The sequence below is a fragment of the Amblyomma maculatum genome, chromosome 3, assembly GCF_055883805.1.
Source record: "Amblyomma maculatum isolate TAMU_Amacu chromosome 3, ASM5588380v1, whole genome shotgun sequence".
NCBI lineage: Eukaryota > Metazoa > Arthropoda > Arachnida > Ixodida > Ixodidae > Amblyomma > Amblyomma maculatum.
The window spans coordinates 211060038-211086458 of NC_139346.1; the positions used below are offsets into that span (position 1 = coordinate 211060038).

At 45.3% G+C, this 26421-nt stretch overlaps 3 protein-coding genes across 4 annotated transcripts in view; 2 read left to right on the forward strand and 1 right to left on the reverse strand.

Annotated features, from left to right (window-relative positions):
• The window catches only part of LOC146197624 (DNA damage-binding protein 2-like), a 52047-nt gene extending 38146 nt beyond the window's left edge, over positions 1 to 13901 (forward strand). The window contains exons 8-9 of the mRNA XM_084599530.1: positions 8119 to 8164; positions 13039 to 13901. Of these exons, the coding sequence (XP_084455656.1) occupies positions 8119 to 8164; positions 13039 to 13079 (87 nt within the window). The 3' untranslated portion in view covers positions 13080 to 13901. The remainder of the gene's footprint in view (positions 1 to 8118; positions 8165 to 13038) is intronic.
• Positions 13902 to 14045: 144 nt separating this feature from the next.
• heix (UbiA prenyltransferase domain-containing heix) lies at positions 14046 to 22527 on the reverse strand. Of its 2 annotated transcripts, none has more exons than XM_084599532.1 (3): positions 22057 to 22527; positions 20579 to 20671; positions 14046 to 15240 (listed from the first exon to the last, which is right to left on the reverse strand). In XM_084599532.1, exons 1-3 carry the CDS (start codon positions 22130 to 22132, stop codon positions 14327 to 14329), a joined length of 1083 nt encoding a protein of 360 aa, XP_084455658.1. In that variant the 5' UTR covers positions 22133 to 22527; the 3' UTR covers positions 14046 to 14326. The 2 variants fall into 2 exon arrangements, with proteins under 2 accessions (XP_084455658.1, XP_084455659.1); XM_084599533.1 differs by lacking the exon at positions 22057 to 22527 and adding an exon at positions 21518 to 21978.
• Positions 22528 to 24185: 1658 nt separating this feature from the next.
• On the forward strand, positions 24186 to 26421 carry LOC146197626 (peptidyl-prolyl cis-trans isomerase H). Its single transcript, XM_084599536.1, has 7 exons — positions 24186 to 24530; positions 24755 to 24819; positions 24884 to 24952; positions 25014 to 25056; positions 25114 to 25206; positions 25281 to 25368; positions 25442 to 26421. The coding sequence occupies exons 1-7, from the start codon at positions 24447 to 24449 to the stop codon at positions 25549 to 25551; spliced, it is 552 nt and encodes a 183-aa protein (XP_084455662.1). The 5' UTR covers positions 24186 to 24446; the 3' UTR covers positions 25552 to 26421.

Consider the following 26421-nt stretch of genomic DNA (forward strand, 5'->3'; position numbering starts at 1 on the left):
ACGAGACTTTTAAGTGAAAACCGAGAGGACTTAGCTATGGAGCAAACCGTGGTAAATCTAACGTTAAACCTTCCCGAGGAGATGGGGGATTTGCCTCAGCGGAAAAGGAAGCAACGCTCAGGAGCTTCTCAAAAAGACGGAGCAGAGATTAGAACTAAAGAAATCCCAGCTGTCCGATCTGGGCAAAATAATAACAGAGTTTGAGGCCTGCTTCGTGGACAGGCCAGGCAGGACTGATTTGACTGAGCACGATATTGAGCTGACTTCAGACGTGCCAGTGCGATCAAGGTGCTACCGATTTTCTCCAAGGCAAAGAGAAATTCTGGATAGGGAAGTAACTCGCATGCTGGAGTTGGGAGTAATAAAACCCTCGGAAAGCGATTATGCTTCGCCTATGATCTTAGTAGAAGCTCCAGGTAAAGACCCTAGGCCTGTGGTAGACTACCGAAAGCTAAATTCTCTCACCAGGGATCAAGTGTATCCTATTCCGAATATTGAGGAGAGAGTAGAACAGGTCAGTAGAGCGGCATATGTGACTACGCTGGACCTTACTCGAGGATACTGGCAAGTACCGCTCACTGAACGCGCCAGCAGATACGCGGCTTTCGTCACTCCGACGGGCAGCTACCAGCCAACAATGATGAGTTTCGGGCTCAAAAATGCTCCATTTTGTTTTTCCCGACTCATGGATAGGGTTTTAAAGGGGTGTGAAACATTCGCGGTGCCTTATTTAGACGACATTGCGGTTTTTTCCGACTCATGGGCGGACCATATGGTACATCTAAGAGCTGTACTGAGCCTTTTGCGTCAAGCTGGACTAACCGTAAAGGCCGAGAAATGTTGCCTGGCAAGGGCGACCGTGGACTACTTGGGTCACAATGTAGGTCAGGGTTTCCGGAAACCCAGCGAGATTAAGATTTCTGCGGTAGCAGACTATCCGCGGCCGAGCACGAAAACGGAAATTCGAGCATTCCTAGGTCTGACTGGGTACTACAATCACTACATCCCTAACTATTCAGCTTTGGCTAGCCCTCTGACCGACGCTCTCCGCAAGACAGAACCGACAAATGTAGTCTGGGACGAACAAAAGGAAGCCTCCTTCGTAAACCTGAAGGCTGTGCTGATTAGCCGTCCGGTATTGCGAGCTCCAGACTATGCCCGAGAATTCACGGTCCAGTGTGATGCCAGTGATCGAGGGCTAGGTGCTGTTCTCTGCCAGAGAGATGACGACGGTAATGAGCACCCCGTGCTCTACCTGAGCAGAAAACTGAGTTCTAGAGAGAGGGCTTATTGCGCGTCAGAGAAAGAGTGCGCTTGCATTGTATGGGCCATTCAAAAATTGCAGTGCTATCTTGGAGGGGCCAAATTCATCGTAGAGACGGACCATTGTCCCCTGGCTTGGCTGCAAACTGCGACATCGAAGAACAGTCGCCTTCTTAGGTGGAGCTTGATTTTACAGCAGTACAATTTTGACATAAGATACAAAAAGGGGAAATTAAATGGGAATGCGGACGCGCTTAGCCGCTCTTTCTAAGCGGTCCGAGATGTTCCTCACCATGTATCCAAATTGATAATCAGGTTTTTTTTTTTTTTTCGTGCGCTTGTATATGTGTGGCTATGTAAAGCAGCACGTTTGGTTTTCTAGGAATACGTGGGTCCTGAACGTCTTGAGAGTGGGCTTTTCTCGAACAACAATGGCAGTTTTCTTTTAACCTGGTCTCTTCAGACGGGAGCCGAGTGCTTGCTTCGACATGTGGTTGAGTTTCAGACAGCTCGAGCAATTTGACCTTCAACAATCAAGACAACGCGACAAGCAACAGCGAGCTTCAAGCGTTCACGTGCAGGCCATTAAGTCGTCTCTTCATGCAGCAGCGGCGACTGCTGCCCTCCGTGACTCTTCTGGCGGGGGAGGAGGCTGTTACGACCGTGCATCCGCATTTGCGCGCTCTATTGTTCGCCTGTGGGCATGGAAAAGTATTGTGAATATGTGGTGATGGTCCAATGGCTCTAAGTGAGCCTGTTTCCAGGAATCCTGTTTTGTAAGCCTGTTTTGCTTTGTGGACAACCTGCTTGTACATATTTCACCAACTTCGAAGATTCAATCCTACTTCAACCCCGAGTCTCTGCACGCTACCAAGTGAAGGCCGGGTCGACGTAGCCCCAGCGTCACGCGCTCGGGCAGAGCTCCAATATGCAGAAAAACCTTAAGGAAATCAGAGTATAACAGTGGAACTGCAGGGGTTTCCACCAAAAGCGGGAGAACCTGCAGCACCACATCCAGAATGTGAGTGTCTCGGAAATCCCGGACGTCGTCACATTTCAGGAAACCAACACCAAGGTAAAGCTTAGAAATTATAAAACCTATGAAAACTCGCGCGCAGCCTTTTTGGCCCATAGAAATGTAACGGCTGTTGAGCACAAAATTAATACGAAGGACGCAGACTGCCTCCTCGTGGAACTCATACCGACAAAAAGAGGAAATGCAAGTCTCTTTATTCTAAACGTATATAGTGCGCCGAAATTGCAACACCCCCCAGTAATAGAAGCCATAGGCAAAGCTCCCAAAATTAGTGGATGCAGACCACTGATTATTGTGGGTGACTTCAACGCCAGACACGTGACCTGGGGGTACAAAATTAACAAGAAAGGCACGGCAATCTGGAACTACATCCAGGACGAAGGTCTAACACTGCTAAACGACACGCTACAACCTACACGAATAGGCAACAGCATGCAAGCTGACACTAGCCCGGATCTCACGCTTTGTAAGAACGTGGGAAACGGGCAGTGGAAAAACACAGCGTGTAGCCTAGGCAGCGACCATTACATTATTGAAACTTCAATCCCGGCAACGTCGCTCAAGAAAAAGGGAAGGAAAGAAATCAAAATCACAGACTGGGATAAATTCTAGCTCGTTTGAATGCAAAACAAAGCGAGTAAAATAGAGAACCTCAAAGATTGGTTAAAACTGCTAGAAAAACATGTTGAAACTGTGACCGAGGCAGTACGGGTCACGGCGGAAACGCAGCCCGTGGACAACAGACTACTACACATGTGGCAGGCGCATGAAAGCCTCCAGCAGCGGTGGATGAAACAAAAGAATAATAGGCGTTTAAAACTTAAAATTGCGCGCCTCGTCAAAGACATGGAATCGCATGCGCAAGAATTGCTTAAACAACAATGGAGCCAAACGTGCGACCAAATGAGCGGCAAGCTCGGACTCAAAGACACATGCTCACACACACATGCTCAGACACATGCTCAAAGGCACCTGCTTAGACACCTCCTAGACACGGAGAACTGCAAATCGACGCACGACAAAAACATTAGTCGAATCATATACACGCACTCACTTGAGGACAACAGACTCCTCGAATCGCTCAGAGACAAGTACCTAGTCACGTCCGTGTCAAAAGAACTCCTGAAATACAGCAGGTCGCCAAATCCAGAAATGGACGAGAAGATCACCGTAGCGGAGGTAAGGGCGGTGCTGCACCAGCTGCGCACTTCCTCAGCAGCGGGAGCTGACGGGGTAACCAATAAGCTAATTAGGAATCTTGACAACACCTCGATCGAAGAATCACCAAACTTTTCAACAACTGCTGGGAAAAAGGGAACTGCCGGCCTTCTGGAGGCCCGTGAAAGTTACCTTCATCCCAAAGCCGGGCAAGAGCCTGAAAATTCAAAACCTGAGGCCCATATCCATCACATCGTGCCTAAGCAAATTCCTAGAACACGTCATCCTAGACCGCATACAAATACCATATGGACAAACACAAACTCTTCTCTAATACCATGATAGGCTTTAGACCACATCTTTCCACGCAGGACATCATGCTCCGGCTGTCGGAGGACATGGTAAGCGCAGGGCATAACAAAGGGACGAGAGCAATCTTGGCCCTCGACTTAAAAGGCTTTCGACAATGTCAAACACGAGGCCATAACGGCAGCACTTTCAAACTTGGACGGAGGCGAACGTACCCACAACCATATCAAAGCCTTCACCCCGCCGGGGTGGCGCAGTGGTTACGGCGCTCGACTACTGTTCCTAAGGACGCAGGATCGAATCCCGGCCTCGGCGGCATCTTTTCGATGGAGGCGAAAAGCAAGGCGCCCGTGTGCTGTGCGATGTCAGTGCACGTTAAAGAACCCCAGGTGGTCGAAATTTCCGGAGTCCTCCACTACGGCGTCTCTCATAGCCTGAGTTGCTTTGGGACGTTAAACCCCACAAACCAACCAACCAACCATATCAAAGCCTTCCTATCCAATAGGATGGCGGAGATACATTTCGGGCAGCTCAAACTCAAATCGGACACCTTCAAACTGGGCAGCAAAGGCACCCCGCAAGGATCGGTTCTCTCACCCATTTTTTGATATCACACTCATACCAATGACTCGACTCCTAGAGCGAGTTCCGAACCTGTCGCACTCCCTCTACGCGGACGACATCGTGCTATGGACGACTAGAGGGAGTGATGGCGACATAAAGCAGACGCTGCAAGCGGTAGCTGACATTGTCTCGGAGCAGGCGGAGGCGATAGGCCTCTCCTGCTCTCCGATAAAGTCGGAGCTCTTGGTCATGCACTACAAACTGAAAGAATCTGCAAGAACAACTCCTATCCCCATAGAGATCTACGTAAACAACACCTTAGTCCCCGAAGTTCAAACAATTCGAATATTAAGCATGCACCTTCAAAGCAATGGCAAAAACACAGCGACAATCAACAACCTCACGGCATGCATAAACCAGATGAACCGTCTTATTCAACGCATCGCCATCAAGCATGCGGGAATGAAGGAGGCAGACCTCAGACAACTGTTCCAGGCCTTCATGCTGAGTCGCTTTGTATATCCCCTTTTGTACCTCAACCTTTCTAAAGCAGAGAAGGAAAAGATCAACTGCTTAATAAGACAAACGTACAAGGCAGTCCTACATCTGCCGAGATTCACACCAACCACGAAAATCTTAAAAATGGGCATACATAACACACTCTAAGAGCAAATCGAAGTGCACAAGATCGGCCAATACGAGAGATTGTCCAACGCACCTACAGGGAGACACACTCTCCAGGAACTAAAAATATCTTTTGAAACAACTAAAACGAACAAAAGATCCGTACCCCGAGATATATTCAAATTCACTGGATACTTAATTGTTTACCTTGTGCAAATGAGACTTTCAAGAACAACTCAGCTGGCATGAAGGCTTACGTATGCCAGGTGGAGAGTTTAGTGGCCTGATTTCCGAGTGTGGATCTTGGTGCAATGTGAGGCATGTAGCTGTAGTATGGAATGTGATATCGGGAGGTGTGCGGTGATGGACACTCAAACATGAGTCTTATGATTACAGTGAACATAGTGCCAACAGATTTAGATTGTGGCTATGTCTCACTGTCCTGGTGGGATTCTTCTTACTCATTCCTTCCCAGGTTTGAACAGCTTTGCAGTAAGCCTCAATGTTAACTAAAGCTAGGAAAAGGATGATAATAACTAGGCAGTAGACAGTAAAGCTAAAGTTTATTTGCTATGGTATGTGGCTTTTAGTGTCCTGCATCATGTTCTTGTGAATTTTACTAGTTATGCATGGTTTCGCAAGACATGCGCAGAGTGCAGCAGAAGTCAGATTTTGCAGCGAGTGGTCAGATAACATAAGCATGATATAAACAGGGGATCTGATGCAAAGAAAAATGCAGTACTGATGTACGGGCAGCAGTGTTACAGTAGGTAAGATTCTAGAGCGTCTCGTGATGGGCGGTAACACTTCAGTTCGTTAAAGCAAGGAGCTCTCTGATTAATGCCTTATCATTGAGCACTTGCTTTCTCACTGCCTCCCCCATGCTTGCGTCAAACTGGTTCAGTGAAATCATTTTGGCAGCTGCACTTGCCTAGCTGTCTTTGAACTGAACGGCCTTTTCACAAGCTGCTAGTAGACTTGCTACGGTGGCTTATTGGTTACGGTGCTCAACTGCTGAACCCATGGACGTGGGATCAAATTCTGGCTGCAGCACCCACTCTTTGATGGAAGCAAAAGGCAAGGCGCCTGTGTACTGTGCGATCTCAGTGTACATTAAAGAACTCCAGGCATCGAAATTTTCGGATCCCTTTGCTACGGTGTCCTTCATAGCCTTGCTCACTTTGGGGCATTCAGCTCCGTAACCTACACAAGCTACTAGTGGCAAATGCAAATAAATATACTGCTGCTTCTAAGAAGGCAATAAGGAGCAGTTATTATTTCAAGGTGATTAGATGGGCGCTATCGAACCAGAGACACAGAGACGAAAGCATGGAATCGGCACCTTTTTCACAACTCATTTATTGGGAAGGAAACAAAGCTGTGTCAGTAAGCCTTCGCTCTCACTGTCGAAGAGGGAAATTGGCTATCATTGCAGATTTTGATCTTCATTTCTTTTTCTTTCTGTTCAATGCCTTTCATAAATAATGAGCTTCATTTCCTTCCCAATAAATCAGTTGTGAAAAAGGCACCAGTCCCGTGTTTTCTTCTCTGTGTCTGTATTCGATAGCGCCCACCTAATCATCATGAACAGCCTACAACTTGCCCAACTTTCCCTTCTGTTGGGGAATATTCTTTCAGCTTTAGTCTCACTGTTGCTGCTTTCATGTGTAAAAATCACGTTAATCAATCAAGGCTGCAGACATTAAGTGCTCATAAGCAGGCATAAAATACTCTGTTAAGCTAAGCATCACATGTACGCATGCTCATTTCACTGTGGCAGGCGCTTCACCGCGAGGTTCTTGTCATTAACACTTTTTGCATGCTGTATATGGCCACCTTAAACAGGGAGCATTTTTTAGGCAGTATTGGTGTCCAAAAACACTCGAAAATATTCTCAGTGGCATTAAAACTGTAAAATTCGATCACTGCAACTTTGCAAAGGGCCTTGCTCAATTGCCCGACAGCCACTTTGAATGCTGCACTAGCCACCCTAGCTTGCTCAGCGCTGCCGTTGCTGTCATTGCGGTGCGAAAATTGCGCTGCTACCATGGGCGCACAAATAGTCTCCTTTGTTGTCATGTTTTATACGTCGAGTGAACAATACATCGAACTATTCCCTTTGAGTTCAGTATATTCGGGATTCACTGTACATCACTTAAAAGTGCAAGATTCCTATTTCACTTGGTTAAATCAATTTTCCAGGCTTAATTACCATATTATTGGCCACCAAATAAAATTTGGCTCGGAAACTAATGTTCCTCTTAAATATTCAAATCATAGTTATACTGTATGTCTGTCCCAATATTTTGTACACTTTTTCTCTCTATTTAAATGCAGTGAATGTGACAAGTAGCACTGCTTTTATTGTTAATTATTGTTTCTCGGCTTTCTTGTTCTGAGTCACTCCAGCATGGCAAAGTGCGTAATGATGGTAACTAATTGTAACCCTTTATATAATACCCCTTTTTAAAGGCCGTTAAGAGAAATAAACCAAACTAAATTAAGTGCCATCAATTTTGCTGCAACTTACTATTTTAATTGTCTCAGACTTGTGTTGTCCTCTTATATTGCTGTTGCTCAGAGGACACATGCACAGCTACAGCTCTTCAACCTGCTTCATGGCCTTAAAGGGCCCATGAAAAACTGTTTACTAGAATGATAAAACTCTCACTAGTAATAGGCATCCCATCAGTCCTCTCTGCAACGGAAAAATCTTTAAGCTAGCTTCATTAGCACCGAACATATGGGCAATCGAAAATGATGTGCCTCCTCTCTCCCTTCAACCCAACCCACACCGGCGCATGTGGTCAAAAGAAGAAAACAAGTTGTGACAGTGTCCCACCCCGCTTGCCTAACTTGGGAGAGTCCAATGAGCGGGCGAGCCCAGCAGCCCCACTGATGTCAGTGGAGAGGCTAGCGCATGGCAATGTTTTGCCGAAATCGGCTGCGAGCAGTCGCCAGGACCACTTTTTAAAGATTATTTTCAAATTATCGGCTCCACGTAGGTTTCAGATCTGACTCACAAAGACCACTTTTTTGAATTGCTTACATTAGAATTTTACCTTGAACAGCATTTCAGAGGCCTTTTAAGGATAGCTAGTTGTGCAGTTATATTAAGGTGCTTTTGAAATGCCTACTGACTTCTTCTTGTTTTCCTTTTACAGCTCACAGCTTTCAGCTGCTCAGGAGAGATTTTGGCTGCTGGTGTAGGTGAGTGGATTCTTAGAACCTGTGCGGTGACATTTTCATTAGGCAGTGGATGTGGGCATGCAGTATAGCGTTGTTGATATGTTCCCGGATAATACGATTTCCTGATAAGTATTTAAAAATTTCGCCATTCCTGATTGCGTGATAGACAGTGGCCACCTGAGCGTACGAACGAGCCAAGCCTGTATGCATGCAACATCAAGCAAAAGGACCAGTGGTAGTCAGTCACCATTGCGGCTTTTTCACAATGTGTCAGTGCAGTAAGGCACTGAAAACAATGATGCACAAGGCTTGACTGTGGGGCTAAAGGGCCAACTTTTGAACTGTTCCAATTTCAATAAAATTTTCAGGGATGGCTGATGGCTTATCTTTCAATGATTAAAATAGTATATTATAAGTTTCGTCACCGTAGCACAAATGCAAGAAAGTTGTAGCTGTCATAAATCTATTGTGTCAGCTTAGGAAAACTATCATTTCAAAAAGCATGAAGATGTATTTCTGCTTTAACTTCTAGGCAGTCCATTGTGCAGGATAAGGCCAATTTCAGGTTCTTTGTGACATTTTGTAGCGAAAGCTATACTAGGCTAGTCAGTAGCACATTTCAGGTAGTCTGCGCTAGTCTCTTCTGCGCATGCACTGCAACCATGGCAACCAGCTGCATCGATTCACAGGTGTTCTCTGTGCGCCATCGCTGGTCTCCGCATAGCGCCGCGCATAACGTCATCACTTAGCAGTGTGCCTCATTGCACATGCGCAGTGCTTCGAGCCGCGTGCCGCTGCCTTGCTGGTATCTGCACAGCACCGTCGTCCGTGACGTGATCACTTAGCTATGCACCTCACTGAATATGCGCTATGCTCTTATAAGCTGCGGAGTGGCCGCTTGCCTCGCTAGATGGCGCAGTGGAAGAAGATGCAGCTGGTGGCCACTTGAATAGTAAGCGGCATCTTCAAAGCCTACAGGAAGCTGCTTCTTCAGACATCTTATAGTAGCGCGAAAAAACACACACAAGACAGGGTACAAGTCGTCCTGTACCCTGTCTTGTGTGTGTTTTTTCGCTATAAGATGTCTACGCTACTATAAGATGTCTAAAGTTCTGCACCAACTAGGCCGACAACACATCTTACTGAAGCTGCTTCTACCGACCTGAAGTCATTGCCCAGCATGAGGCTGCCCGTCTAAGTAAGAGTGAAGTGTGGAGAGCTAAGCGCGTGTTGGATATGCTCAAGGTATGTGAAGAACGTCTAACTAAGTGTCAGCGTGAAAAGGCGGTACATTTAAAAAAAGCCCGGGTGGTCAAAATTTAAGACGAAGAAAAAATTTACGCTTGCAATTTCTTTCCGCGCTTTGGAATCGAGACCTAGCTATTAACCCTTCACCATATCTGTCGCTTTTATCATCGAGGCATAGGCGCCATCATCATCCTAATTCGCTGACGCCGTACTTCGCACGAACTGATTTATTCAAGTTTTCATTTTTTCCTCGCACAGTAACCGACTGGAATGATTCATTATTGCCTTTCTCCACACTTTGATGTTTATTACTTTTGTTATTATTGTTTTTTGCCATGTTTCCACCCTGCTTGGACCTGTACAAGGTTCGCAGTATTGAATAAAGAAAGAAAGAAAGAAAGACATTAAACTCCACAAATCAATCAATCTAGTCCAGAAACCACCTTGAAAGCAGCCTTTGTCGAATGAATTTGGGAACGGTAGGCTGTGCTCTTGCAAAAAGTGCGAACTGATAAAAATGAGTCGAAAAGATTTCAGAACATTCTATTCAAATTTAGGGCTTAGATTAATAAATCATAGCGGCCTGATGCACATCGTTGGTTTGTCCTTTTCAACACGACACTGCTCTGTGGAGGTTTTTTCAGCTCTACAGCTCTCTAGCGCCCTTGTCTGCGCTTGTTAAATGCTTCCCTTGGATGCTTGTTGGGTGTGCCTTTTTGTCTAGGAGCACTTTGGTTAGCCAGGCTCCCAGTAGTGTGAAAACAGCATTCGGAGGTTACATGCTATGTTTCAGTCAATCCAAGCTTCTATTTTGGTGAGCCATGCAATCCGCTGTTGCTAAGGCTCAAAATTTGCATTTTCTTTCTAGCTGTCTGCTATACTCATGATAGCAGGTCCTTATCAGCTATAGAGCATGGAAAACAAGCATTCTAGCTTGGGGATACACTGTGCGTTCAGTCTCTTGCCCGCCATGCGGCTGAGTCTTGAAATCAGCATTCATAGGTTCTTTTGGTGGCGAGTGCACCCCATCTCTCAAAAAACTTGGTAAGGAATTTCTTTAGTACATGCACAATCCAAAACAACAAACATTTTTTGTTGTTTTTTTAATTAAAATTGTAATTTTAGCTCCGCCTCTTAACTCCCCTGTCTGGCCAAGCAAAGCTAGCACACCAAGCACTGCATCCGAGGTGCCTGCGTGCCTGTGGGATAAGTCATGATACTGGCACCTGCCAAAGCAGTACCAGTTTATCTACATGAATGTGGCATGAGTTTTTCAAATAATCTGCTTCAGGAAATACCTCATATTATATTTGGAACAGTACTTAAGCAAGCTCACCCACTGTACTTTTTAGATGCAAGGGAAGGGCAACTCCTTGATGACTCTAGCCATCAAGGCAAAGCACACAGCATGTATTGGCGAGAGAGGATTGTTGCAACGAAGGTACAGGCCGTTATTAAGAAACAAGATTAAGATATGAAAAAGTTGCAAGGTATAGCAAACGAAAAAGTAAAGAGTGGGGGGAGCAGATAGAATTAGAACTGAGGTGCGTGAAATGCAAGACAAGAAGCGGCATGCAGTGTTTAGGGCTGAATGTTCTGAAGCTGCTCAGGCTATGAGGGGATGCCTAGTGGAAGACTCCAGATTTATTTGACCACTTCGGGGTCCTTAAGAGGGTGTACACGCATCGCACAGCACATGAGCACCTCTTATGTTTCGCTACGAGCAGGTTTGAACCCGGGTGCTGGTGGTCACTGTTGTGCAATAGGCCGCATGCATTAAGTGGGAGGCTTCCTATGGCATATTGCAGACTCATTGTTCTCCGTTTGCAGAATTTAATATATTCTGCCACAGAAAATTAGGGGCCCATTTTACCTGCCTCAAAATTTCCCAGTCACACCCCACCCTAAATGGGTCCAGACTTTGAAAATGATGTTCATAAATTGGCTGTGGAACATATAGTTGCAGTGAAAGCCATGTCTGTGAAATTTTATGCTCATTTTCCAAGTCTATGCAGTTTGCACTTGAGCTCAAAGCTGGATTGAAATTTTGCCTAGTGTGGTTTGCGTGCTTACTTTCTTGCACTTGTGTAGCTTTTTTTTCATCTAAAAGATGATGAGCCTGAAGTGTTGCTTGAGAGTAGAAAATTTTACACAACCTTGACTAGGAAAATGCTTGTTAAGCAAAACATTATGATTTTGTTTTTCTCTTTGGTGCAATAACATTGCCACTCATGAATGGTTTTTAGTTATAAAATGATTTTACAAATTGACTTAGGTTGTTTATTTTAGTCAAGCTTTTGTAAGAGGCATTGACATCTATCAAAATATTTGTTTTCATACACCACATAGTTGCCTAAAAAAAGTCCGATAAACCCTAAAGACTGCAGTGTTGAGATAACTGCAAATAAAAACCTCAGAACACTAGAACCTTTATGCTTGACATATGACCATGAGAAAGAATTGAAGTTGCAAGTACTAATTGTGATATAGTTTTTAAAAACTAAAGATGTGTTCCATTAGAAGTTTGCAAAATACCGCTTTATTTCTTTGCAAAACGAAAAAAAAAAAAAATGCAAATAAAGCCTGTGTAAACTCTCATATCTCAGGTAGGTGGTCAGTTATGGCTGCCGGTAGATAGCGCAACCCTCTTTGTAGCTTCTTTTGTGAAACTCTCATATCTTCGCTCGTAACTGCGAAAAATGATAAAAACATTTTGTGAAAATTGCGAATACCAAAGTATAATATATATTGTCAAAGCTAGAGAAATGCTTAATCAATTTATCATTAAATTGCAATATATAACAGTGGAACTTCTTTTATCAAATAGTGTCTCACCCCACCTATATCAGCTATGTACATATATCAGTTGCTCTTTGTTGCCACCAAACCTTATTCTTTTTACCATAACATTCAGGGTCCCATTCTGCGGAAAGCTCATTGTTGTCAGCATCGTTGTGTAGAGAAATCCACAATTGGTCAAAAGGATCATGAAATCACACAAAATTGAAATTAATTGAAACATCAGATAAATTGCGATTATAAGATAACATGACTCAAATGTCATTATGCCGTGTAAGAATGCGCTGGAAAGAGCATTAGGGTAATTAGATGCTTATTGAACCTGTGATGCTTGGATATCGCACAAGTCACACACGCTGTTTCGAAGCTATCAAGCTTTGCTAGTTCGATTCGGTTAAAGGGATGGCTTGTGTGTCTAGTGGGAAATGAAAAACATGAAAACTGTCCATGCCTAGTGAAGGGGCCTATTAAAACTATTGTCATACTTCTATGGCAAAGTTAAATGTTTCCAAAATTTCTTCCTCCATCTGCCATAGTACTGGCAGCTTATATAGTGTAGAAAAGGCAAATGCCTTTAGAACTCTTTCAAAAGCACTCTTTATTGACTTTATGGGTAAAGATGAGCACTAAGAATGGAAACATTACAAATGTAAGCCTTCTGGCATACTGGAGACACTTAAGTGCATGGCAGGGTGTGTACTTTGAAATGACCATGGACTCTGAAAGGGCGACAGAAAAGGCAGGCACAGTACCATACATTCTATATAAGTTACTGGTAAACTATTAATTTACACAATTGCATTACAATCGTTAGCTGACCTGCTACTCTCTCCTTTGTGTCATTTCAGGTTTCCACACAGTGCTCTTTCAAGCAGCATCAGAGGAGTGAATGCCTGCTGCGAAAAAACAGACCTCAGGGATATATTTTGGTGTTCATTTTAAGGCGAAAGCCTTTAATAGCTCACGCTGTCATGGACAAGATGTGTCCCGCTTTTGCGGTGGCTCTGATTGGTCGAGACGGGATGGCGTCATAGAGGTCTCGACCAATCGAAGAGCACCACCACAGTATGCGACCAACAAAAGAAGTCTCATCTTCTCTAGCGTTCCTGCCATCTGCAATCCCACACTTCAACGCGCGCCAAGGAACGCCATGCGACAGGAGCGATGGTGTATTGTCCAAATGCACATTTGTCGGAGAAAGTGTGACAGATACTGCGCCTTTCCTTTCCTGTAAACCAATTATAATTATATGTAGCACTGCAACGAACGCCGATAAAAGACAAACAATGAGAGGTAAACGATAGGAGAGGAAGAGTAGGCTTTCATCATTCTTTTCTTAAGAGACGTCTAAGAGACACTCTAAATTGTGTATGCCTTTGCCACGTCTGTAGCCACCACGGTGCGTACAAGGTGGCTACGAGGCGACACATGCACGACCTCTTCAGATAGTATAGCCAATCCAGTTTCTGTGCCAACGCTTGTACGGAATCTAATTTGCCGAGCATATGGTATTAAGGGGAGATGCGGGTCGAAAAGCCTTTAATGGTTCATACTGTCGTGGACAAATTGTGTCCCGCTTTTGTGGCGGCTGTCGCGTGGCGTTCCTTGGCGCACGTTCAAGTGTGAGATTGCAGATAGCAGGAACGCTAGACAAGATGAGACCTCTCAGGCTTTCGCCTTTCACTACTTTAGTTGCTAAAGTCCCTCGTAATTTTTTTTTAATGCTTTTTGAGTGTCAGTCATCAGTTAACCCACTGTAAATATCATTATTTCTTACACATGCAGTACCCATGTATTATTTTACCGCAGTTACCCTTAAAAAAATAAATGTTTTATATAACAATGATGGCAAACCTAGAAATCACATTTTTTATTGTCCGCAGTAGAAAAAAAAAAGAAAAAGCTGCCAGACCAGGCAGCAGCTGTACCTACAAAAGTCACTTTTTAAAGTCCTAAAGCCTAGTCCATCAAAGGCAGAAAATAACTGCACCGAAAACTCTTGTGGGGGAAGAGGGAGGGCAACAGTACACTTTGATATGTTGTGTGCACACAGCAGCAGGAATTGTGGCCCGCTATGCTGTCCAATGGCCACACATTGTAGGCTCCGAGACAGAGTATTTGTGTTGTGTGCATCACCTAGTGCAGACCTGGCAGGTAGTCTGCTAGGACGACAGCCAAAATGTAGAACAGGCCAAAGTAGATGTTGAGACGTGCCGTATGCTGTGGCAGACGAGCTAGGCGTCCATCGCGGAACTGCCGCTCCAGGTTGAACGCACTGGGCAGTGTGATGAGTGGCAGGAGAAGCCAACGTGCACGAGCTGCGAGCAGTGCGAACAGCAGGTAGGGCACGAAGAGCAAGAGCGCATACAGCACGTGAGATCCTGTGGGCCCCAGCAAGAGGGCCAAAGTGACAGCACCAGCATGAGCATCCTGCTGCCGATCACGAGCGTTGTTGGCATGAAGGATCGCTTCAGTGTTCATGGCAAGCGGCATCGCATACCAGAGCGGAGCTGGATCCATCCGACCAGCCTGTGCAACAAAGGAGTACAGCACACAGACAGGCCCAAAGGTCACCAGCACCAAAAGGTCCCCAAGGGCAATATACTTGAGGCCTAGACCTCCGGTGTATAAAAAGGAGCTCGAGAGGCCGCCAAAGTACACCAGCGCCAGGTGTTCCATGCGTGCTTCGGAGCAGCCAGCCAGTAGTATGAAACCTAGGCAGCCAAGGGTGTACAAGAGGGCACCCAGGTGGACCACCTCGTTCGGCGTGAGGCGCCGGTCAACCAGGGTTCGGTCATCACTGCTCGTGCGGCTGTCGACTCCTCGCATGTAATCGAAGTAGGTGTTGACGACATTGCCGGCAGCGTGCACAGACAGGGCTGTCACACAGCTGGCCACAAACACAAGTGGGCTAAAGTGCTGCACTACACGGTAGGCGAGGGCAGCACCCAGTGCAACAGGAGCGAGGGAAGCACTGAAGGACCATGGCCGCAGGGCAAGCAGGTAGGCAGAGAGACGAGACTGGCCTGCCATGGCCCCTCCAGGCATGCCTGTCGGAGGAGAGACCAAAGAAAAGTTAATGCGTGCAGCCTCTTGACAGTGACACAAATGCACAGAGCATTCATATTGCTATAAACACGCTTTCAAGAGCAATAGCAATACCTTAGTCATTTTCATTGCTTCAGCTTCTTGGGGCTTTTACTGCAAAAACATTACTGAACACGGTCTAACTTAATCAATAATCTTGTAGCTTGCATGACTGCGAGGCTGGCATTGGCCAACCTATCATAGCAACAGTCCACACGTAGCAAAGCCATGTATAGCATAGTGCACCGCTGCCAACCCAGGGTCACCTTGGTGGACAAAGGCCAGGGTGGACATGACCTTTGGGTATCGGTGCCAACTACTAGATGTCACCCCTTGAGAATCTGATTGGTGGCAGCAGTCATGCGGTCTAGCAATACTAGAGAAGTTGCTTTTGCCCAGATTAATCGGTCTATGACAGGATGGAAAGTGAGCTATGTCCGTCTGACATGTCTGAGGCAGAGTTGCACCGGTTAAGAAAATAAAGATTGATGGCTGTCTGATTGCTTGCACGGTCGTTTCGCATGACAAAGGGTAGCTACGCATCAGCACACATAGCAAAACCAAATCACGCAAAGATAAGCCAGGAACAACGCCAAATAGTTAACACAAGCAAAGCCATGAGCCAACAAGGTTAAACACATGCTTTCAGAAGTCCACTTGGTTTTTACTACATAAAACCGTACCACTTTTTCTGTCCGACCCTTATCACCCAAGCTTCCCATCTATGGCTGCAACATTATGCCTGCAACATTCCAAATCTGGCCACAATATTGGTGGTCTTATCAAATGTACAGAATAATGTTATAATGCCCCCACCCCCCATTTACTTACAAGGTATAAAGGTACAACAAAATATATGGTAGAACAAATACTAACATTCAAGTTATAACCAGACAAATATTGCGGTCCATCCCTCAAGGTTACCTGCCGTACAAAAGTGGCCTTTAAGATGATCACCACTAATTTTGTAGCGAAAATCAAAAATCTATTATGCAAGACAGTTTGCTGTTATATACTATTAATAGGAGTGATTAGAAGTCATCTGCCCCTTGTTCTGTGGACTCGTGACGATGACCTTCATATGGTCATGTCCGGCAAGCACACACCCACAATGGGCTTCTAGGTAACCATGCATCATCAAAAAAAATATTTTGGGGCTTCTGTTTTGCTCATTCACTGTTTGGAAGCTTCAGTTAGCATTCTCCCATTAAAAAGCATGAGACATTCCTCCATTTTCAATCTGCTATGTGTTGGGCTACGAGTCAATCAATGCAACGGGAACTTCTGATTCAGCCGACAAATTCGGGCTGGCACTACTCCATCCAAATGCAACAGATTAACCAAACCTGGCCAGAAAATGCTAGCTCTGTACAAAAAAAGTGCAAACAAGCCAGCGTGGTACAACTCTGAGTATTCTCGTGGTTGCTTCATGTGACAACACTCACTTTGTTGATTTTCCCTCGGACAAGCGATGCTTGGCACAAATTTGCTCTACCATGCAAGATGAGAGTTGGCGACAGCTTATGGTGTTGACTCGTGGAAGACTGGTCGCTACGTCTGCACTAACTCGCTAAAGATGACAATCAAAAAATTTTATATGCCTTCGATAGAAGTGTGGCATGTCAAATGAAGGAACTTACTTATGGAATCATGTTTTCCTGACTTCCTCCGCATAACAATGTAAAGCGCCTGATCTTAACTGTACTTATTTCTAGAAAAACAATCATTCACAATGTGTGGCAGTGTCTGCATTTGAAAGAATACTGTGAAGACTGGAGTTATCATTCAGCATTACAGGCTCGGCATTCAGAAGCTTCTTTCTCTCCCTTGCCTATTCTCCCAAATACGCCAGTAGATTATGGTGTGACTGCTATTACTGCTCGTTTTTCAGGGGCGAAAATGGAAAAAATAAAAGGGTTCTCTTTTGATGCCGCATCATTACAAAATGCAAGAAAGACTTTTTCTTTCTTTTTGTGCAAAATTTGCTAATGACTTTGAGAGTGCATGTCGTGTCAGCCACCAACGCCCTTGTTCCAACACATTAACAGAAAGGAAGAAGTCCAAAACACTAACAAATCTAACTTTTATTCACAGCACAAGCCTAAACACTGAATTTCTATATGCATTTGCTTGCCCCTGTGCCTCCACAGTTTATGTTTGGCTTAGCAGTTTGTGACCCAGCACTTACACACTTTATTAATAAACAGTGTGCATGTTCAATCCACTGGCTTTGGGCACCTTGTGTTGTGCTGAATGTTACAAATAGGGAAAGCCTTAGACCATCAGCAGAGTTATTTCAAGCCCCTTGGATTCAGCTGTGTTTCAAGCATTCCTATGCACATGCAGACTGACACCATGGAAGGGGTCGCTGCTGAGCAGGTATGGGACCACGCAGTGCAGTCAAGCACCGAAACTGCAAGGGCCACTTAGGCTAGTTTCCACAACTACAGCACAAGACACAGTGACTGCCAGGATTTGTATTTCTGGCTTCTCCTTTGTAGCGGGTGGTCCTTACACAAACAATTAGCTGGGGTTTAAGTTAAATCTGGTAGGTTGCGTAAGCAAAGCCGACGTAGCTTCTCTTTCTGTTCTTCTTCTTTTTCCTCTTTTCCTTATTCTTTTTCTTCTGCGGTGCAGTGTGGCTACCGAATGGGTTTACCCGACAGCTTGAAGAGGGGCCCCATCTGCGGTCACTCAAAAAAACGTGGTTACCGGCCGGGTTTACGCGATGGGCTGAAACCTCACATAGTATTGCTTATGCAACAAAAAAAAAAATTTAAAAATCTTCCGCAAGTGTTCTAGCCTAATTATGTAGGTGACCACACAGTCTATCTATACACCTTCACGGAGATTTCCTTCCATAACGCAAGTCATTGCTAGTTGCTTTCACAGCTGCTTGCACATCCCCAATTATATCGGCTGTCTCTCCTGTGCCCACATCCCCGGCAGCTAAATGGGCATCAAGCAGTCGTCGAGGCGGAAATCAAAGTGCCTGTTCAAGAGTAATCCGGCCTGATGCTGTGGTTGGAGCATTGGACAAAACAGGACATGTTTTGTGGTCTCTTCTGCTTGCATGCCGTCTGCCACACTTCGCCCACCAAAGCTTTGTCTTCAGCACCCCAGCGCGGGCCTCGAAAAGCAGTGAGCTCCCGATGGAGTTGTCAGAGAACTGCTCCTGATTGGTCTTCACCTTGCCGGTGCGATATATGTGAAGGGTCGACTTCCTTTCGGCGGTCGCCTTCCACCATTCCGTCTCAGCTGCTGAAACCTGTTCACGCAGTTTGCCGCAGCTCAGGCTTGTGCCCTTCACATCGCACAAAGCCGACAAGGGGACTTCAAATTTGGTTGCTAGTCCACGCACTCTCTTCCATCTTGAGGATACTCCGCAGTACAGGAGGTAGTGTTGTACTCGACACACCCAGTGCTTCTGGACCAAGGCCTCGGAAATGGATTTCAAAACCAAGCTTTGCCACCTCCTCCCAGGCCTCGAATGAGGTACACCCGATGTCCCTCTGCACCGCCTCATTGGATGTCGATCGATGAGTGCCAAGAGCCTGTCTTCCCACCTAACGTTTTTGCCGCTTCATAAACTCCTGGGTAGCCGACGACAGACACAGCACCGCACTGATGAAAGTGAGTCCAGGAACCCTCACTGCCTTCCATAGGCCCCAAATGGCCCATGGCGCACGTGCCTTCAGTACCCAATAGCCTTGCAGTGCTCTCTCACAGATCCGTTTTTCTTGCACGATGATGAAATTCACACTTGAGGCACGCTGAGCTCCCAAGTATCGGTATGGACGACACTGATGGGATCACCCTGCCCTGCAGCCTTAGTTGTTGCCCATACTTCTCTGCCTTGGGGGACCCCCAGGTCATTATTGCACTCTTCCTGGCACTGAACTGCAGTGCCAGATGATTGACTCATGCACTACACACATCTAGGAGCTGTTGCAGCACCTCTCTTGAATCCACCACTAATTCAATATCATCTGCATTGAACAGAAGAGCAGGACGCTTTTGGGACTTGACCTCGCCTTCAATCATATAGGACAAGTCAAACCCTGCTCCGCATATCTCCAGGTCACGTTCCAAGTCACTCAGCATCCACATGAACAAAAGTGGGGATAGAGGGCATTTCTGTTTCAGGCCACATTCTTCTGACTGAAGGCACTGCCACTCTACCATCACAGATGCTGCTGTGTACAACTCTCGCAGCCGATCCACCACTTTCAGGGGCAGACCTTTTTCAAGTAGTTTCCGTTAAAGCAGGGCATGGTCGATTTCATCATATGCTTTTTCTACATCCAGAAAAGCTGTCCACAGTTGACGTCCTTCTATGTGTGCTATTTCAACGCGCTGCGTAAGCACAAACAGATTGTCTTCCAGACGACATGCAAAGCGAAAGCCGTTCTGGAGCTCATAAAGGTTCTCTCCCTTTGTGCCTGAGCTTTGATGCGACGATGTAGCACTTGGGCGAAGACCCTGCAAAATACTTGGGTAACTGTGATTGGCTTGTACGATGTGCCGTCACTGCAGTCTCCAGTTCCTTTCTACAGAAAAAACATACGGCCTGCAAGCTAGGCACTTTTACAAGTTTTGCACTTTTACAAGTTTTGCACTTTTGCCAGAGCGGGTGGGCTCTCCAGCACTACAGTGTAGGCACGCAGGACAAGATTGCACTAAACGTGCCTTTGAGCTTCATTCCTGTAATGATATTTCTTAGCACTGAACAGGAAACGGCTGTAAATCAGGAGTTTAATAACATCTATGAACATTGTTCGCCCTTTGCAACAGCAGTCAAATTGTATTGTTGGGCCAGTATATGACCAGACATTTGTCTCAAAAGCCTATATGACACCACATATAGAGTCGTAGAAACTTAATTAGCTTGGTTAGCAGGAAAAAAATACCTGCATTTGTGTAATTGTCTGAGGAATATATGTGGATTAGCTTGCTCATCTGCACAATTTTCCTCATGCACAGCATCGAACATGCGAGTAAGTGTTGTAGCATCTACATATTTACTAAAAATAGTGTCATGAAAACATTGTCACCCGTGCTAACCGTGTCAGTCGTGAAGGGGAAGGAAAGGAAGATTGTGCGGAGTGCGCGTGGTTCTGGGCCGCCGCTGCTTTGCCTGATCGAGCTCCTGTCCTCAGGCTCCTGCGCCTCAGCGCCCCGACCCCGTCCTTTAACCTTGTCCTTCTGGACTGCCGTCCGGGTAGCGAAAGAACCCGTGACAATACTACCAAAATGTGTGATGGCCATGCAATACAAACATGCTACTGTAAATTTACTTACTTGTGGATTCTTTGCTGCTCTCACTCATTTTAGCTTGATGGCTATGGTTGCATACTTCTTTCCGGTGTGCAACTTGTGAAGAACGGTAGGGAGCTGCAAACACAAGATTCACATCTTTTTTTGGAAATTTCCAGGTACTGCCACAGACCTCACACGCTTTTCTACACAGTCATTGAGGTAAGCAAGCAGATAAGTTTAAAGTGATAGCATGGATAATTTGCACCATCTCCAGGCAGTGTTACTTTAACAGATGCGTGGTGTGTTGGACACTATTCCCAAGGCGATCTACTCCGTACAAGGTGTCCACTGATGGGGTCAGTTTGTGGCTCTCCCTTCCGATTTCAAACAGCATGAAAAGAAACTCTAATCTGATGTAATAGTCAGCCTTTTAGCAGGCAGGCAAACTCAAACCGCAGAAGATTTGTCCCAAAAAACTACCTCTGTCACTGGATACATCTGTCAATCAGCCAAAGGAAGTTCTGACAACACAGAGTGTATTTATGGGCTTGTTTTTGTTTTGTTTGTTTTCTTTCGGCGGTGGTTCGCAGCAAGCCAAAATGCTTGCATGCAGCTCGATTCTAAGCTGCAGACCTGCCAGAACGCGAGCGTAATTCGCGAAACCAACTCTAAAAAACCAAATACTATATTCTCGTTTAGCAGTTAGTTAAACAATAAACACTACTACATCTAGCAATAACAAAACCGCGTCGTGTTTAATGCAAATTTCAAGCAGACCATGTTTTTAAACATTTTACAAAAGATGTATTTCCACGTTCAGCATAAAGTTTAATGCTATAAAAACTGGAGTCCCGCCTACCAAGCAGCTAAAGGGTGCCGCTGGCCTGCAGATATCGCCCCGAAAGTTATCATCGCACCGATTCATCAGCACCTTCCGCGCGCTAATAACGTCAGGAGATTGTATAAAAAGATCGGACTTACACAGAGTACAATTCAAGCCCTTTCTGCTTTCTCTGGTTCTTGCTGATGGTGGCGCCGCTACAACTACTGAATGAATAAGTGCGGTGGCCTAAACCTTCAAGAGAGGTACGGGAAATAACTTCACGCTATAATCAGCTATAATCTATGCGCGTGATCACCAAGAAAAACAATCTAGTAGATTTCGTACGGAGATCGGCGAACGCAACTCCAATCGTCTCCAGGCACTCATGGCTTGTTCCTTCCGAAGCGCACTCCCTGCCCCTTTAAAGAGGCGCCTGTAGTAGCTCGTCCGCGCCCGGCTTAACTTCACGCATAGCGACCTTTTGCGGGCGACGCGTCTACTCAGGTGCGTGTGCGGTGGTCTCGTACTCGTGACGTGACCAGCGACGAGCATCGTGCCATGCACGTTGTTCGAGTGATCGATTATGCAGATACATGAGTGGCGCGTTTTGATACGTCGCTGCTAGGGGTGAGCGGGCACCGAAGCCAACCAGAGGCGGCAGAGGTGCCGGCCCGATGGGCACGTCGGAAAGGCTTACCTTGCAGCGCATAGCCGCTACCGGTCGTCAGTGCTTGTGTCGACAGGACCCCTGTCGCGCTCGGGAAGTCCACCATTGGACGACCCGTAAATGTAGCGAACTGCGGCACATAAGTCGACACACTACTATCCGCGCGGCTGTGCGCCGTTCGTCCGCTTATCCTGGACGGCACTGGATAAAATGCACGATGGTGTACGAATCCGCCTCGTCCCCCTGCAAACGCGGCGATCTGCTCTCCGCGGCTACCACTTCCCGGCGCGCTGCTATTTCCACGGAGGACGTCAGTTTTAATTTTTGAGGCAGTGACGTCATAATAAATGAAGCGCGCTGTTTCTTGGCTTTTGTTCAAGCACTGGTCAATTACGGGAGCAGATGGCAGGCCAAATGCTGTATATGCTAGGCCATTAACAGGGCAGCAGAATTCACATGAATAACCTAAACGGCATAAACGCAGAGTAACGAGAAGGTAACTGAAATCCGTGCCTCCTTTCTATTGGTCCACAAGTTATCACGCAACGCCTACGCATTTTGAACACTAGCGCCGACTTCTTATTCAGTAACGCACCGAGTGGTAGGAGCGTGAAACAGAAGGGCAGCGATGGGATGTTGCCGATGTTGCCGTCTGCTACTCTTTGCCGTTCCGTTGACTGTACTAAATTATTCTTTGATAATTTGCTCACCACGCTGTGATATTTGTGCTTGTCGGTGTGATTTGGCGCTTCAGGCCAACTCCAGGATACTCAGCCTTGAATGGTTCGGCTGGTTCGTTCTGTTCTCATGAAACAGTGGGCAGTTAAAATTCAACACAGTTTGTGTTTTTCGTGCTTCACCAACTCTCTTCAAATAAAATTTTATTTGTCATTATTGCTTCAGTTTTTCCCAACATTGAAGTGACAGGTCGTTATGGGAAACAGTCAAATAATTAAGCTACATTTTGTCAAATGTACAGTGACCATTTCCAGCGCCGCCTCCAGAGGAGGCGATGCCATTTCGCATATTCGATCACCCGCGGATTAAATTCTTACAATATTTATAAAAGCTATTTTATGCTGCGAGGCACGTTACCTCAGTAAAAAAAAAAAAAAATGTCCGAAATCCGTGGGTTTATAATTTGCAGATTTGTGACTTTTTTAAATCACTATATATATATATATATATATATATATATATATATATATATATATATATATATATATATATATATATATATATATATATATGAAGGAAAGAAGCGGTCACTGCATGTTTACTTTACTTTAAATGTTTACTTTTAAGAAAGGATTGTTTATGAAGTTATTCTGTGTAGCTTTAATTTTGCCTCCTTTACAACTGAACCCTCATTTGCCCTTAATTGATCTGCATATATATATATATATATATTATAAGAAGTCTAGTTTTGGTATAGTGCCTAGTTTTGGCAATGCCGACAGTGGAACGTGAGGGCCGGGTCCGAGTGGTCGCGAGCACCCGACCATCTCCTACTCGATCTTGCATTGATACGCGCATATTATTTGCATTATTAGTATCTAAACAATTTACCCCTCAGTGAAAACGAAGTGAAGCGGTCGCTGCAGGTAGTACAATACAAGGAGACACTGGTTTTTGCAATGTGGTTTTTGTGATCGTTGCGTAATTCGTCCTCCGATATGTCCACTCGCCACGCTCATTCTACGGCCGATCGTGCATGCACATTCCATGGATCGTGTTCAACCAGTGATCGTTGTATATGATGAACAGAGCATGCTGTTTGAGTGTTCTACACAAGTGTGTGGATGATTCAATGCTTATTGCTTGCTACATTTCTTTTCGTTCAGCCTATTTAGAATAACAAAAACATCGAAACCAAAACCAAAACGAAGTGATACCGGTGATACTCATAATGATCAGGATGACGTCGAATGGGCGCAATGTTTACTTTTAAGAAAGGATTGTTTATGAAGCTATTCTGTGTAGCTTTAATTTTGCCTCCTTTACAACTGAAAGTACAAGATTTATATTTTTATATCTCCTAATTACCCTAATTACGGTGACTATAGTACGATGATCACGGTACTCCTAGCTCCTAATCGCCTTCTCCCTCAACCCAATCCGCCCTTTCTCTCCTTTGTTGGAGAGATGTTTTAATGGCAACAGGAGATGTCCGCTGTGGGTAGCATAATACAGTAACTCTAGGTCCACGGCGTCTGACTATGGTCCCTGGAAAGAGTTGCAAGTCTTTCCAGGCACCATAGTCTGACGGCGTGCCGTTCCACGGAAAGCAACAGTGCTCGTGACGTCAGTTAGCCAAGTTAGCGCCGTTTCGCGTCGTTTGTATCGTGGTGGTTTGTCTACAGCCTGCACATTGGTAGCTTTAGAATTTGAAGAGTTGTTTCTTTGATATCATAATAGCAATGGCAAACTGGAATCAACTTCAGCAGCAGCTTAGGCATCAAAACAACCCCGTAGTGTTTTTTGACATTACCATCGGTTCCACGGTGCGTATTTCATGGTATCGCTGGCACGTTTGCTGATGGAGCGCATACTGCTTTGTCGTTCTTGTAGTTTTGCGCTTATGCGTGATGATTGAAGCGTGATGCTTTGTGGTTGATGAACGAAGGTCGTACTCACTGAGCCTTTCAGTGCCGTGCTTGCAACTTCGCAATAACTTTAATAAAATGGCAACGCACCAACATTTCTTGTTGCCTTTTGTGTTTTTCAGGAGGTTGGGCGAATGAAGATGGAGCTTTTTGCCGACGTGGTTCCCAGGACAACAGAAAACTTCAGGTAATCAGAAATAAGTGGGCCGTTGACGTTTGCGACTGGTTTTTATCTTAGGTACGATTCGCAGGCAATTCTGCACTGGGGAGTATAAGAAGGACGGGGTGCCGATTGGTTACAAAGGTTCCACATTTCATCGGTAAGCGTCTCTGGATGGTGGCAGGGGCCACTAGTTTACGTCTCGATATGCTTAATCGCAGCGTCATCAAGGACTTCATGATTCAAGGCGGGGACTTTGTCAACGTAAGTGGCCTACCTTTCGTCGTTCTTTGATTCAAACGCTTGCGATTCTGATCTTAGGGTGATGGCATGGGATTGACGAGTATCTACGGTGGAGCCTTTCCCGATGAAAACTTCCAGATGAAGCACGATGCGGCTGGCCTGCTTTCTATGGTACTGAGTTTGGATTCTTCAATGTAGTGTCAGCAAAGTGCCACAGCATGTGTCATTTATGCTCATCCATGCAGGCCAATAGTGGCAAGGATACCAACGGCTGCCAATTCTTTATTACATGTGCTCGATGTGATTTTCTGGACGGGAAACACGTTGTGTTCGGTAAGCATAGAAAAGTGATTTTGTTCTTAATTTTTTTGTCCGCGTTCAGCGGTAACATAAATTTCAAACGCAGGTCGCATTCTCGATGGCTTACTGGTCATGAGGAAGATCGAAAATGTTCCCATTGGACCGAACAACAAGCCGAAAATTCCTGTTATTATCTCTCAGTGTGGTGAAATGTAGATGCCCTTGTCAGCAGAAACTTGTAAATATACAATTTTACAACAAGATCATATGCCACAAGTGCCTTGCCCTTAAACCATGAACAAGTGTTCATTGCATGGAATGACCTACAATGTTTCCATATGTCATGCTCCTAAAACAAGGGCTGCTGTGATTGGCTTTGTTGCATTTCACACTCTTGAGATGGTGTCAATGTACTTTGCTGTCCCAACACATCTGACCCATTGTGAAAAACTCCTGGATAGTGTAAACTGCATAAGACCCTGCGTCTGAATCAGCGTCCTGTACTTGGTTCAACCAGTGTGTAATGTTGCCATATGAAGGGACTAGCCAAGTTACTGTCTAATGTTACCTTCTGTGATCTATTGCCATGTTTGCAGCATGTGCTCAGATGCTTGCAGAGAGATCAAACATGCTAGGGCATTGAAGACAGACTAGGGGTCAATAACACAGTTCAGGTTGCAGACTGTTCTCACACTTTATAAATGTGCACACAGCTGTAGCAAATTTTCTGTGCACCTCCCACAAGTTAGCTTTTAACTAAGGCCTTGCAGCTATGTGCTACTTGTAGGGATGCAATAGCTCAAGTAGGATTTGTAGCAATTTTCGGAGCAGCAAAATCTATGTTTGTAACAGCTCAGAGGAAAAAAGTATACTGCACTTTGCAGCATGAATTCAAATTTTGCAGCCGTTAAACATGGAAGAAACCTTACTTTCGGCACAAAAAATGAAAAGATGTCAATATAGAACCGTATAAGTGTGATCCAAAGGAAATCTAGCAAGGGCCACCTATCACCGGCGCCGCGTGTACCTATATTGTAAATGAGCAGTTTGTATTGCAAGGCATGCTATCACACTAAAAAAGAAAAA

Bases quoted from the DNA above. Each gene is read 5' to 3' on its own strand.
- LOC146197626 (XM_084599536.1), top strand. From the start codon at position 24,447: ATGGCAAACTGGAATCAACTTCAGCAGCAGCTTAGGCATCAAAACAAC. The intron at 25,207-25,280 runs GTACTGAGTTTG...TCATCCATGCAG, and splicing joins CGGCTGGCCTGCTTTCTATG to GCCAATAGTGGCAAGGATAC. The intron at 25,369-25,441 runs GTAAGCATAGAA...TTTCAAACGCAG, and splicing joins CGGGAAACACGTTGTGTTCG to GTCGCATTCTCGATGGCTTA.
- heix (XM_084599532.1), bottom strand. From the start codon at position 22,132: ATGGTGGACTTCCCGAGCGCGACAGGGGTCCTGTCGACACAAGCACTG. The intron at 20,672-22,056 runs GTAAGCCTTTCC...TTGTGTTTGCAG, and splicing joins TAGCGGCTATGCGCTGCAAG to CTCCCTACCGTTCTTCACAA. The intron at 15,241-20,578 runs GTAAGTAAATTT...CTCCTCCGACAG, and splicing joins GAGCAGCAAAGAATCCACAA to GCATGCCTGGAGGGGCCATG.